The following is a 13,640-nucleotide window of genomic DNA, read 5'->3' on the forward strand; positions in this document are numbered from 1 at the left end:
GTCTATAGTATTTTTTTTAAATTGCTAATAACGATAAAATAATCGACCTTTTTGTCAAAAAAATAAGTTTTTTGGGATAGTTTGTCTTGCAAATGTGAAGCAGATCTATTATATCTTATTTTGAACATCCATCAACGGAGAACACTTGAATCGGTGTTAAGAAAGTGACTCCGTTTCAGAGCGGATCGGCCGATAAGTATCAGTTGCCAATATGGCACAAGGCTAATAGAAGTTTTTAGTTTTTTTCTATTTTTTGAGTCGATCTATGTTATTTTAAATTATTTTGCAAATTCAGAAAATGGAAAGGTAATCCGACACGGGCTGATACGTATCGACACACCGTATCGGTAAGCAGACCAACTACACAACGTTGCGTTGAATAGTTAAATTAATCAAATCCAATAGCTAAAAAGGGTCCAATTCCTTCATATCCACGTTTCGTTCAGTCTAAAACGGCATCAGATCCAAACCTCGCAATAACCATTTCTGATGGAAGAATCCAGATCCAGATCTGTACTTTTGACGAATCTGATTCGGATCCATATGGTTCCAATACGTCTCGAGATGGAAAAGACTCGACCCGTTTGTACACCTCCCATATAAGCGAAACGGTAAGATCGCTCCCGCCTTCCCTCTCTTATCCGAAACCCTCCATCCTCTCTCCAGCTCCTCCATTCTCACCCGCTCTCTCTCTCTCTCTCTGCAACTCCATCTTACGGGAGGCAGGAAGCCGTATAATTCTATCCATAATGGCGGTTTCGCTCTCTACAAACACTTTCCTCTCGCTCTCATCCCCATCTTCACTGAATTCCCGAGCACTTTCTCCCTCTCGGAGGCTTGGATTTGGAGGTGGTCTCCCCGGGTCCTCCATTACCAGTCGGCGGAGCTCTGGCGCCATTACTCCAGTTTGCGCAATCGCGCTCTCCGAGAAAATCGAGAAACTGGGCCAGGAGATCAAGCTTCTAACCCTGGAGGAGGCTCGGTCCCTGTCGGACTACCTGCAGGAGGAGCTCGGCGTCTCTCCCGCTGCTTTTGCTCCTGCTGCCGTCGGAGTTGCCCCTGGAGCGGCTGGGGCAGCGGAGGCGGCTCCTGCTGTCGAGGAGAAGACGGAGTTTGACGTGGTGATTGAGGACGTCCCGAGCAATGCTAGGATAGCAACGATTAAGGTGGTGAGGGCGCTAACGAACCTGGCGCTTAAGGAGGCCAAGGACCTCATTGAAGGACTACCGAAGAAATTTAGGGAAGGAATCTCGAAGGAGGAGGCCGAGGATGCAAAAAAGAAGCTTGAAGAGGTGGGGGCGAAAGTCTCCATTGTCTAGAGCTTTCTGTTAGTTAAGCCCAATTCTGTATCAGCGACAAGGTAATTAATTCTCTTCCCCTTCTAGTCCTTTCTTCGTCTTGTGTGTATTATGCCACTATACTTTCTGTTAGAAACTCAAAATACAGTCATTTTCCTATGAATTTGAACGGTTAGTTGGATTATGCAGGACCAATTCCTTGTTGAATGTATCAATTCCACATGATGGTGATGATTCTCATGAAAATTCTATTGCTTTACCGCATTCCTGTTTCTCTTATAGATGTTTGATTTTCCTTTTACATTTATTGGGCTTTCCAGGCGGTCCCTTATGTACGATATCTGGACATCCTTTGTGCGATACTCTCTCTGTCTTGGAGAGACTGATGAAATCTTGCTATTATTGTTAAACAAAATTTTGTTGTCATTTGATATCGGTCTCATACTCTAACAAACGAATTCAGAAATTTTATGTGGCTATTGGGAATTTATCAATGGTGACCCAATTTGTTAGCTTTGAAACTGGTTTCAGCTTGGTTATCGTCCCACCCATGGTGTATTTTATCAACGGATATCTCGAAGTGGCTGAAGTCCTAAGTACACTTATTTATCTCTTCTAGGTATAATCTATTGATAATAATTTGATACCGAGCTTCCATCAGTCTGCCATATTTGAAACACTTTTCCAATCGCCTAACTGTTCTCCGTTGACAATTATCACGGAGAATCCGAACTTTTCTGCTGCAGCTTCTGCAAGTAACATAATAGATGTGGCTATAAATCCCAGATGTTAATATCAACTGTAAATCACGGTAAGTTGCCAGGCATCTTTAATATCACATCGAATGTATCAACAATTAAATCACCCTAGCTTAGACTTTTTATCAGGATCACAGTTTGAATTTTGTTCAAATTAGACAAAAGATTTGACTTAATTTTGCGCAGTTTGGTGTAAGTTTGTAATCTCCTCCCTGATTCATGGAAAACATTCCTCGTTTTCTGCTATAAGGCTTCTCACTCCTCCTCATCCACTCATTCTACATATCTATAACCCCATTAGGTTCTTGAAATGAGTAAACAGGTCCAATCTAAAAGTCGCACCAAATGATAGCTTGGCCCATCTCTGAACAAGTGAACATCAGATTATTTATAAAACTAATCGTAGACTGTCCAATTTTGACATCAGTTTTTTGTTATATACAGAAGCAAAAGTGCTGTTTCTTCACCCGTTGGGCTTCTGAGAAGGTCGTTGCTAGACAATTTATTTAATCATTTTTTCTTTGTCTTGTCCATTGACTTTCAGAAGTTGACAGAAAAGTCATTTATAGGATGCATTACTGCATCTGCACCCTCATTGTCCCTTTCTTGTTGAATTTAAACGTTCATGGATCTGGGGGCATCTTGACATAAAACAAGACATGATACCCTTAAATGGTCGTTGATACAGAATAACCTCGTGCCTTGATCTGATTTTCCTCTTTTCTGCTTGGAGACTCGCATGATCGAAGACCACTTTACTGCAATACATTCTCGTGGTTTTAATTTTTATAGTTCCTTCCTTTATTCATCACCATATCTGATTTCTTATCTGACTTAAAACCTGTTTGTTGCTTTTAGCCAGTAGGTAGGTGCTGTTGGAGCTCAACAACTGCTGCAATGCAGGCCCTTCATTCACTTCAGATTACTTGCAATCCTTCTTGCTGCCAGACATGATTCTGGGTCTTTTGTTCGCTTTTAGATCTTCAAGCTTGTTGTCTAGTAATTAATGTCATGTAGAAGAGCACTTCTGGTAAATTAAGTGAAGATTTTTTTTCCTTCAATCTTTTTTCTGTTAGTAAATGAAATAAAGCAAAATTTTTCACGACTTTTGTCCCGACCAGATTTATGTCATCTCACTATCATCACCGATTTCTGGAAACTTGAAACCCTAAACCCGTTAATATTATGCTGCTTCTGTATACTGCTAAAATTCTATATTTAGGTTTGAGACCATTGGTTCGAACAGTAATCTTTGTTCTGACTCTTTCCCTCCAAAATTTTGTCCATGACTTGCCATCAGGAACTTGAATATCTTGTTCTATATGCATGTAGGTCGTCTTAAGAGAAGGCGGCCATGACTAGTCCAATTCTAAGTGCAATCCTAATTCTAACTTCAATTGAACTCATCTCAATATACTTTCATTCTTCTTTGTCTCTTTAGAGTAGTGTTTGATTGCACTTCTAGTTTTTGAGAAGAAAGATTTCCAGAGAAAGCCCCCCTGGGAAAGGGTAGAAGAGGAAAAATTTCTCCTATTTCTAAATTCAAGGCATGTTTGATAAACCAGAAAAGAATGAATAGAAAAGTTTGTGAGAGTTTGATGAGTGAGCATAAAGAGAAGGCGAGGAAACAGTGACCGTTGGGATTATAACCATTGTGCGTTTCATTTTTCAATAACAGTTGGATTAAATAAAAAACTGTTGCTTTTTGTTAATTCCCCGTTGCAGCAGGATTAATGGACAAGGGCGGTAGCTATTGATTTGAAAGAGAATTTGGACGATAAATAAGAGCAAGAGCAGTTATGATTCTCTGCAGATGTCTCCACTCCTTCGTGAGAGTCTTCATAATGAGGACGGATACTCTGTGAGCCAAATGCTTATGCATTTTTCCTTTTGGAGTACTCCAGGAATTGAGAGAAACCACCATTTGTTTTCTGTGAACTTTTTAGTGTAAACCATGTCGTTTTGAAAGAATAGAACTTGGAAAAAAAAGGAGGTTTCTCAAATGTCAACAATTGCTTATGACAAACTCTTAAAACAGTGTAGATAGCTGAAAAAAGTTTTACGATGCCGTCTGTTTCTGCATATTGATTACAGCCTGCCACCCAACTGTTCCATAGTCAATATTCTTATCATCAATCTCCTGAACTCATGCTCTACATTTTGATTACAACAAGCCATTAGAATGCATTTCGATTGTGTACATGTTTCACATCCCAAACAGACATGAAGTCTGCAATGTTGATCTCATGCCACTAATCTGTATATGTACCAACTAAACTGAAACGAATTTGGATGTCGTTGACGACCCTCATCATCTCTTCAAAGTTTGCCATTGGATACGATAGTTCAAGGTAAATACCCAGAAACCGTATCCCCATTTTCCCTAATCATGCTTTCCAGGAGATCATTAGTCACACTGTTTTATTGATCTTGGTTGAGTTGCTTCAAGTGTGCGGTTGTCATCTCTGCAAATCGTACGACTTGAAGATCATTGTGTATGCTATGACGATGACACTCTCTCTGTCGAATATTACCAATTTTCTTCAAAATACCATGATCTGTTTCGCCCAGAGGTTAGATATGATAATATTTCCGTCATGGTTTCAACTGTTGGAAGTGTTTAATCAGGCGCCTGCTCATACGCTAAATGACATCGCCGTCACCATTAGTTTGGTCCTGCCAACCATTCCGGACTGTATGCGATGAGTGACCCGTATCACTAAAAGCAATAATCTAAAGTAGAAAATGGGCGGCAGAGATCTTGTCCCTCTTAAAACCTGGTGTGGCAGATCACATGATCTGTCTCCTTCGTCTGTATTGCAGAAATCCGGCAGGGTCTAGTACAGCCACTCCCCCATCTCATGGCCTCTTTTATTAATAATCCAAAAATGAACAGCTCTTATACCATCAAAATTTTGATAATAGAAAAAATATTTTTTTTTTTGCAAAAATAACTTGAAATAAAGCATGATTTAGTTTATAAACACATTAAGAGGTTCACATTTTGTTTAAAACACTTTTTATCACAAATTTTAGAAGTCTGGTTTTTCTTGCGATTCAAGTGGGGCCCTTCTTACTCGCCAAAATATTTATTTAAAATTTAATGTAAATCACTTTTATATTTCTTCTCAAATTAAATTATATATATGGGTGTCCTTCCTAACTTGAAAATCTAGCTCCCCCATGGATCTAGAAATATCTATATGGGATGTAGCATAACTAGTCAGCAGTGTATAAACAGCCGCTATTTGATTCCAATATATGTATTTGCTACTTTCCTGGACTGTAAATGATCTCAAAAGTTGTCCACTCAGACCCTATAGCTGGCATTTGAATGAGAGGGGTAGTGGGGGCGGAGGCCATGGTTCGGGTGAGTACAGGATTTCTTTTTTTATATTGAAAAAATTAATTTCTTTTAGTTTGGCTCGACCCGTCGCTCCTCTTGAGCTGACTTGTCGCTTCCCTTGGCCCGACCTGCGGACCGTTTGGCCCACCCCTAAAAAAAATTCTGGTTTCGCCCCTGAGTGGGAGGGTTCGGCTTCTCAGTTATCATCCCTCATCATGGATCTAGAAATTAAAAGCTTGGGATTTTCTTTTTTAGCCTCACACCTTTGGACATTTGGAGTTGGACATTTGGAGTTGGTGTGTACTGTTAGTTCTGCAAAAAAAGTAACTTGAATATGCATGGTGAACAGTTAATTGCCAAGCTTCGGAACGCTTTTTCCTCCCTTTATTCTTCTCCACGTAGCCTGAAAATGAAAATGAAAGTAGGGCATATCCAGGGATTTGGCTTTTCTTTATTGGCCAACGAATCAACTGACAAAAAAAAAGTGGGGCTGTCTAAATACAGGAGCTACTTGAAGAGGGAAAAATAAAGCTTTATCTCACAAGCACCCCTAAGCAAACAGTAAAAAAACACGGGAGAGAAAATGTCTTTATATATTGATAACGTAATTAGCTATGACTGTCTTTTGCCAAATATTTGTTTAATGTAGGCAGATTCTTGTAATTATCCATATATATATATATATATATATATATATATATATATATATATATATATATATATATATATATATATATATATATATATATATATAGAGAGAGAGAGAGAGAGAGAGAGAGAGAGAGAGAGAGAATTATGCGCATCCCGGCTGATGACTGTCTTTTTGTTTAATGTAGGTAGATTCTTTTATTTATATATATATATATATATATATATATATATATAGAGAGAGAGAGAGAGAGAGAGAGAGAGAGAGAGAGAAGATGCGTATCCGGCTGATGACTGTCTTTTGCCAAATATTTACTTAATGTAGGTAGATTCTTAGAGAGAGAGAGAGAGAGAGAGAGAGAGAGAGAGAGAGACGTGTATCCCGGCTGGAAAGGTGTTTTGAATCTCTCAATCATATGAAAGGTGGATTTCCATTATTTTTTAAAATCGTAACTGGGGCTCTGTCTCCTGTTATTGATAATTGGCCACTTTGATGAATGTTATTTAAAAGGTGGATTCCCAATATTTTTTAAATCATGACTGGGGCGTGGACAATTGGACCTTCTCTCTCTGTCTCCTGTTATTGATAATTGGCCACTTTGATGAATGTTATCTAAGCAGATATGAGCGATTAGCTGCTGGGGCCAACCTAATCTCTACTCGGCAATTGGATCCCATTTGGCCCCACAATTTCAAAAGTGAAGACGGGTTAACTGTTCGTCTCCGTGCCCTCTTGCTTCAAGAACTCGCAGATAAGATGCTCTCTGCTTCTGCGCTACCTGGCCTTTGCAGCAGCCATGTTTTTCTCAGAACACGATCTCCTCCTAGATAGGCCTCCCATTATTTAGATTCGGACCCCACATCTCTGCAAGCAACCGTCAGTTTTCAGTTTGATCATTAAAAGCATTCATTATTTCCGTTCTCCAATTGTACATTGCAATCAAGTTGACAAATTGGGGGTTGGGGGCTGGCACTAACTGCACAAGTTGCAGCAGCAAAGCGGTAACGTGCATTCGCCTCTTCCCATAATGCTGATTCATGAGAGAAAATCCAGTTGCACACATTGTTTCGAGGGTTCCTGGTTTTGCAGCACACTGCGTGTGGAGCAGGGAATACGCATGGCGTGCAATCTGCAAGCTTGTAAATGTAAGACTTCAAACAATGAGCCATTGAAGATCCGGCGTGTTTTACTAAACATGTATCATAAGCGCACTGGTCTTCTTAGTTCATTATGTCCAGGTCTTCAATCTGTAGTGTAAACTGTGGGGCTTATCACTTATGCAGGATAATGGTGTCCGAGCATATCACTTTGGCATCCTTTCCTCTGGGTTAGACCAAGTTTGATGCAGTTACAGTAACTTCGGAACTTAGAGGAAGCATCCACGCCAAAGAAGTAACTGATTAATGAAGTGATCGATGTTACCCATGAAGCGGCTCATGTGTTATAATATGAAAATGTCATGAATGAATGCAAATATAAGCAAGCAAGGCTGCGAGAGAGAGAGAGAGAGAGAGAGAGAGAGAGAGAGAGAGAGAGAGAGAGAGAGAGATAATCAGGGAGCAGAAGAGCTGCTAAAAAATTGGGTGGAAGGAAGTCCAGACGAGTAAATGCGGAAAGATGATAAATTGGGTATGAAATCGATGAGCGCATGTCCATGTTTTGTCTTTATATCTGTTGATCTGATGATTATGGTGGAACAGTTGATCTGGAACCCTAGTTTTGACTGAAGGAAAGGATGGTCCCCTTGCCTGCGTTTCATGAACACCTGTGCTTACGATTCTGAAGCAAGAAAAAGAAAAATGCTGCAGCAGCAGTAACAAAGGACAGCAACTATTGATGACAAAAACTGGGCCTTGATGACAAGAAATAGACCACTAACGCTTCTAAAACTTTAATGAAAAGAACAAATTCAAAGTGGGAATTTAGTCCGTGAGCTCTCACTTCTCAAGAATGCTTCCAAATTCACACCTTTTCCTTTCCTTTGTTGTGGGTGGGAGAAGCAGGATCAAATGGATTCGGGATCAGGGGCACTCTGTCATCCTTTATGAAGAATATTACAGGCAATCCAGAAAAACAAATTTAATTCTGTTACCGGGCAACTTGCGTTTACACCTTCGCCTTCCAATAAAATGGGCAGATCAGCAGAGTAGTGAATTGGATTCTTCTCGTTCTGGTGCTTCATCTCAATGCCTTCCAGCCATGAGGTGGGCATTTCTTCTGCCAAAGTTTAAGGGAAAAGTTTCCGCTTTGTGGGAGCATGAAAACAGGTTCCTCCAATTGAAGACACTCAAGACCTTATGCTGCTGAGAGAAGCAGGTTATTTCAATCAATGGCTCTTCAGGTGATCTTCTGCAAAGATGATTTTGGTTCCCATCATCATAGGGATGGCGCTTCTCGATTGCATCAAGTCAGAAGAGAATTCAGAGCATTTACTGAATTTAATAAAATTTCCAGGTTATCTGCTGCTTCTGGTCAGGGTCCAGATACGTGATCACAGTATCCCTCTAAGAAATAAAAAGAAAACAAGCTGATGCTTGATGTGCCTCCCTCGGACCCAACCGAATTTTTTTTTTTAAAAAAAAAACCCCACAAGCAATAAAAGAATATTAAAATCTCATTATTGAGATGCTAGATACATTTTCCTGAGAAACATAATAACTACTTTTCCTTGTCCTTTTTAGGCAAGTGTTTTACCATTAGAACAACGATATCCTTCATCCCCAAAAAGATGCACGAAAAAAGGAAATGAAGATAAGAAAGGTGAGGAACAAAAATATGCATTGTAGAACTTTATGCTGTGTCACCTGCTTCTTTCTCTTCTGTTCTAAATAAATCAAGCCTATTGTCTGATAACCTTGATGCATAAGCAGCTTTCTTGTATTCATACCAAGTAAACGTTTGATATATAGCCTTTTCTCCTCTTAAGAACAACGGCAATGGTGCCACCTTTGCAGTCAGGGAGGGGGCGCCAAAATAAATCATCGACAGTCTAGACTTCTTGCTATTAGCCACAACTCTGTGCTTCACGCTCCTGAACTTTCCATTTGTAAGAGCCTGCAATCCAGAAAAACAGAAATATTGAATGCCAGGAAACAAACAAAATTAAAGTTCATCAGGTTGGGATGCTATTCTCATGAAAACTGTATTTCTACCTGCATGGCATCACCAACATTGACGATAACTGAATTAGGGTCGGGAGGGACAGGAAGCCAACTGCCATCTCTCAAGCATATCTCTAGACCAGCTGTGTTGTTTGATCTCAAGACTGTTAGTATCTGTGGATCAGTGTGCTCCCCAAAACCAATCAGCTTGTACTTCAGATCTACCAAAGCTGGACATGGTGGGTAATGATTCAGCCTGAAAACAGAGTCACTCTGTTTGTCCATCAAGTACTGGCTGAAGGTATTCCTTGGTTCAATTTTCAATTCCTCTGCTATCTGTTCAAGTATTTGACAAGCCAAACCCCTTACTGCAAATGTGTATGCATTGATTGCCTCACTGTAAAGCAAGAAACAGAAGCCAAATGAGAACATAAGCGAATGTCATGCCACCAAAAATGAGTAACAAGAAGCCATCCCAAATCTCAGTGTCATACCAGAAAGAACTTGTTTTCTTAGAAACGTGCAACGAAAACTGGGAAATGAATTGAGGATGGGCTTGCAAGAGAAGGTACTCAAGCCAGCCAACGTCCCCATTAGGCCCTATTCTTCTGTTGCCATAACCAAATGGTTTAGCAGGGCCTGCTTTTTCCTTCTCGGACAAGGGGAGTGAAAAGAACTTAGCTGTTTCCTCCTCCAACCTTGATATGAGCTCCTTCGGGATGCCATGGTTGATGGCTCTGAAGAAACCAAATTCTTCACATGCCTTCAGTATCATAGTATTACTATCTGACATGGAGAGGTCTATAATGGGGAGAGACATAGAGTTGGTTGGCTTCTGGTTCTTTGTCAGTGGCAGATGGTCTAGTACCGGATTTGATAATACCACCATACTTTCTCAAAGATTCAAGTCTCTGTTAAGAAAAGTGGCAGTTTTGGAGATTGGTTTTGAAGATCTTTCAGCTCCTGATATAGGTTTCAGAGATCCTGCAACTGAGATTGCTTCGAGAGATTTGGGTGGCCTCAAGTGCAGCAGGAGAATGAGGTCAGAAAGGCCTTGAAGCAATATGCCGGACGATGAAGCTTAAAAAGGGAAAAGAAAGATGAGGGAAACGAAAAGGGAAGGACTTGGCAGGCGTTTGAGGGAAAGCTTGAGTGCGCTTTATGTCTGGTGAAGGAGGTCATAACAGTATCAGAATTTTACAGCTCTGCAAAAGATATTCTTTGCTTATTTTATTATATCATAAATTGATTGGGACACTTCTATATCAGTAAGAATGTCATGTTACATTTTGAAGTGGCCTGCTTTCCCGAAACCAAAGTAGGCTTTACTTAGTGGACCAAAGTCTAATATATAATAAAAGATATGTGACATCTTTTCAGTCTTCCTTTCCCGTCCAAGGATAAAAAGGATGATGTTTCCTTTGAAAATTATGAAAGGCATATACTTCTTTGCCTGAACTCCAAAACCACTGGATTTCACTACCGCAGAGAGAGAGAGAGAGAGGAAATAGATAAGGAATGCCAGTCTGAATCCAAAATTGGATCCGGAAAGATGTACCATCTAATGCATTTGAATCTGCACAAGAATTTAGGTGGTCCAGGGACTTTGGTAAGGATCCAACCTGCCAAAGGTAAAACTGATGTACCATTCAACTGTAATATTTTGCGGGCTCTTATGGGACGTACGGGTGTAGCGGCAGTATTTAACCGGTCATGTGCATGACCATGATAACAGTTAAAAATCTGCATCCGAACACATTCTAGTCTCAGGTCAATATTATCAAAACTAAGTGACATGACATGAAATATAAGATTAACCTGGCAGATGACATGCAGTCACTGAAACATCACAAGTTACACTTCTTTAACAATACGTCGGAACACCTTGACGGACACACTTAGCGAACAATACATTAAAATACCGCAAAAACGGTTTTTTAATGGACGCTTTCTTTGTTCAGGTGAGCAAGATAAGTATTTCATTTCATCTTGAAAAGAGAGCCTAAACCTTTCTTCCCGTTCCCGTGCCCTAAAAGTTCAAAGCTGCATCTGTACTTGATGCAAACCTAATGTGGGTCAGGTCAGCTAAACTCTACCGGATTGGTGTAGAAACATAATGCCCATGAGAATCAAATTGACAACATAAGCCAAACACCAGGTCGGTCATGGGCTTCATGGCAATCTACATCACACACCAAAGTCCTCAGGTTGGTCATGAGTTCGAGATATTTCATTGTGATCGCACACAGAATCAGATAATTCAGTGCATGCATGAGCTACCAGTGGCCTGCATTAACACCGAGTAAGAAGACAAAAGAAATGCTGAAGCTCTATGTCTGAACGAATGGTTCGCGTCAGGCCCTTCAGTCCAAGTGGTATAAAAAGTGAGCGTAGGGCCACAATTGTGCTAGACACCGTACGAGGGTTTTTGTCATTTTTGGCTGCACAATATCAAAGCCAGACGAATCCAACCGTTCGATGGCTAGGTTCGGATAGGGATCTCAACAGGTTGGACTTATCTGATCGCCGATCAGCCCAACCGGAATTTTAGTCCAGTTAGTCACTTGCAAAGAGACGAGGTTCGGGTACTAATCACACTCAGATTTGGCATATCAATTTCAAGTTCAGTTTCAAAATGTAGATCCAAATTCAAAGACAGATCCAATCAGTTTGAATTTGATACGTAAATATCTCCAGCGAACGGGTCCGACCAGTTTATACACCTATAAGGGGTATAACTTGGTCAAGTCCATAGTGTGCCCCGTTCATGAGTGGTCCAGTACGCAACATGCAGATGCAACAAGTTCTGGCCTGAGGAAGTCCAAAGTTCAAAGATCCTGTTTGGCTGGTTGATGGATTCCTTAAATGGTTTACGACTATTCTCGGGATTGAGAGTGCCCCCGCATGTTCTATGTGGGGGCGAATGAGGTCCGTACAACCCACAATGCAAAATTGTGGGTTTTTTTTTCCGGATTTTCTGGTAACAATAACACACTATTACTGTCTCATGAATGTGCTCCAGAAAATGTAGTAGATTCGTAGAACAATTGTTACAATGTTTCATGAATATTTCATGTACCCATTCATAGGTCAAACGGCCTCTTAAGGAGAAGCTGATGGCCCTTCAATTTTAGCTCAAAAGAAGAGTGTTCCCTTTCTAAAATCTTAGCTCCTGCCCATTTTCAGATACACAATCAACAATCAAAAATTGAAACACAAATGTTATGAACATCCATACTCTTTTATGGAAGGAAAGGGGGGGAGAATGATAATTTATATGACATAATAAACTGTACAATAGAGGAGTCAAAAAGTACATATATAGTATTGCATGCATTATTTTGTTATATGAAAAAATAACTTTACATGTACCACTTTGTAATAAATCATGTGGATCGTGCTACCAATGATCAGTTTATATAGTTTTTATTCTTATACTTATGTACGAAATAACTATGATGGGTATATGAAGTGATTATGAGGCGACTAATCAATCATATAATGTGATAGATCGGGACATATAAAGTTATTTTTCTCCGAGGTCAAATTACATACTAGTTGACATCCTTTACATATTGAATCTGGTAAAATATCATATATATATATATATATATATATATATATATATAATATATATATATATATATATATATATATATATATATATATATATATATATATATATATATATATATATATAATATATATATAGAGAGAGAGAGAGAGAGAGAGAGGTGTGAAACCCTTGAGTAACATCACATGAATTGATGATCACATATTGAAGAGGCTAATGTTAGCACTTCATGTGAAGAAATAGGTCTGTACTTAAAACAAATTCAGAGCTGTTTTCCACAATCAGTGGAGGAAGAAAAGATCCATCTGGTCGCTCTCAAGAACTTCTTTTGGCTGCAGATTATCAAATCTTGATTGTTTGGCTTGATCTGTGGGATGCTGGAGTCACTTTCCATAGAACCCGGTTGCGTAACGTTCATGAGTGTTGCATATTGCTAGGAAGATGAAGCCCACTGGAAACAAACTTCTCTAAAAGTTGGCCCAGGAATCATCTCACTCAATTCGGATCGCTAGAAAACTTAGTTATGAGGCAAGGTTGGCCCAGCTAGTGCTTAACTCGCCCCTTACTCGCATGACTCGACCTGGCTTGGCCCGACTCGTCCCTGACTTGTCCAATTTAAGTTATTTTAAAACTTGATCGAGTCAACCACCAAGTCGACAAGTCAAATCACTGACTCATCAATCAATTTGAGTCGAGTCAAGAGTTTGCCAACTATGACCATAGGAGATCACCAAAAGCTTCAGTACGCTGATCGAATGAGCTAGTATTTGAACGAGTCCTTGCTTTCAGGAAAACAAAATCGGTCTTTTTGTATAACGCTGAAGTTTTAGAAGAACAGGAATAGGGCCCAACGCTGCAAAAAAGTTTCACATCTATTTGCATCTCAGCATGAACACTTTTCCCCTTTGAGATTT

General features: G+C 39.8%; 2 protein-coding genes across 4 annotated transcripts; one reads left to right on the top strand and one right to left on the bottom strand.

Moving 5' to 3' along the window:
* Positions 1 to 627: 627 nt before the first annotated feature.
* Positions 628 to 3,158, top strand: LOC116264403 (50S ribosomal protein L12, chloroplastic-like). 3 transcript variants are annotated; one of them, XM_031644594.2, is made up of 2 exons: positions 628 to 1,360; positions 2,915 to 3,158. In XM_031644594.2, exon 1 carries the CDS (start codon positions 750 to 752, stop codon positions 1,317 to 1,319), a length of 570 nt encoding a protein of 189 aa, XP_031500454.1. In that variant the 5' UTR covers positions 628 to 749; the 3' UTR covers positions 1,320 to 1,360; positions 2,915 to 3,158. The 3 variants fall into 3 exon arrangements, with proteins under 3 accessions (XP_031500454.1, XP_031500455.1, XP_031500456.1); XM_031644595.2 differs by having other exon boundaries at positions 2,919 to 3,158; XM_031644596.2 differs by lacking the exon at positions 2,915 to 3,158 and adding an exon at positions 1,488 to 1,977.
* Positions 3,159 to 7,908: 4,750 nt separating this feature from the next.
* LOC116264402 (gibberellin 2-beta-dioxygenase 1-like) lies at positions 7,909 to 10,323 on the bottom strand. The gene is made up of 3 exons (XM_031644593.2): positions 9,647 to 10,323; positions 9,204 to 9,549; positions 7,909 to 9,105 (listed from the first exon to the last, which is right to left on the bottom strand). Exons 1-3 carry the CDS (start codon positions 10,039 to 10,041, stop codon positions 8,842 to 8,844), a joined length of 1,005 nt encoding a protein of 334 aa, XP_031500453.1. The 5' UTR covers positions 10,042 to 10,323; the 3' UTR covers positions 7,909 to 8,841.
* Between the last annotated feature and the right edge of the window lie 3,317 nt (positions 10,324 to 13,640).

This window comes from Nymphaea colorata, chromosome 11, assembly GCF_008831285.2.
Source record: "Nymphaea colorata isolate Beijing-Zhang1983 chromosome 11, ASM883128v2, whole genome shotgun sequence".
NCBI lineage: Eukaryota > Viridiplantae > Streptophyta > Magnoliopsida > Nymphaeales > Nymphaeaceae > Nymphaea > Nymphaea colorata.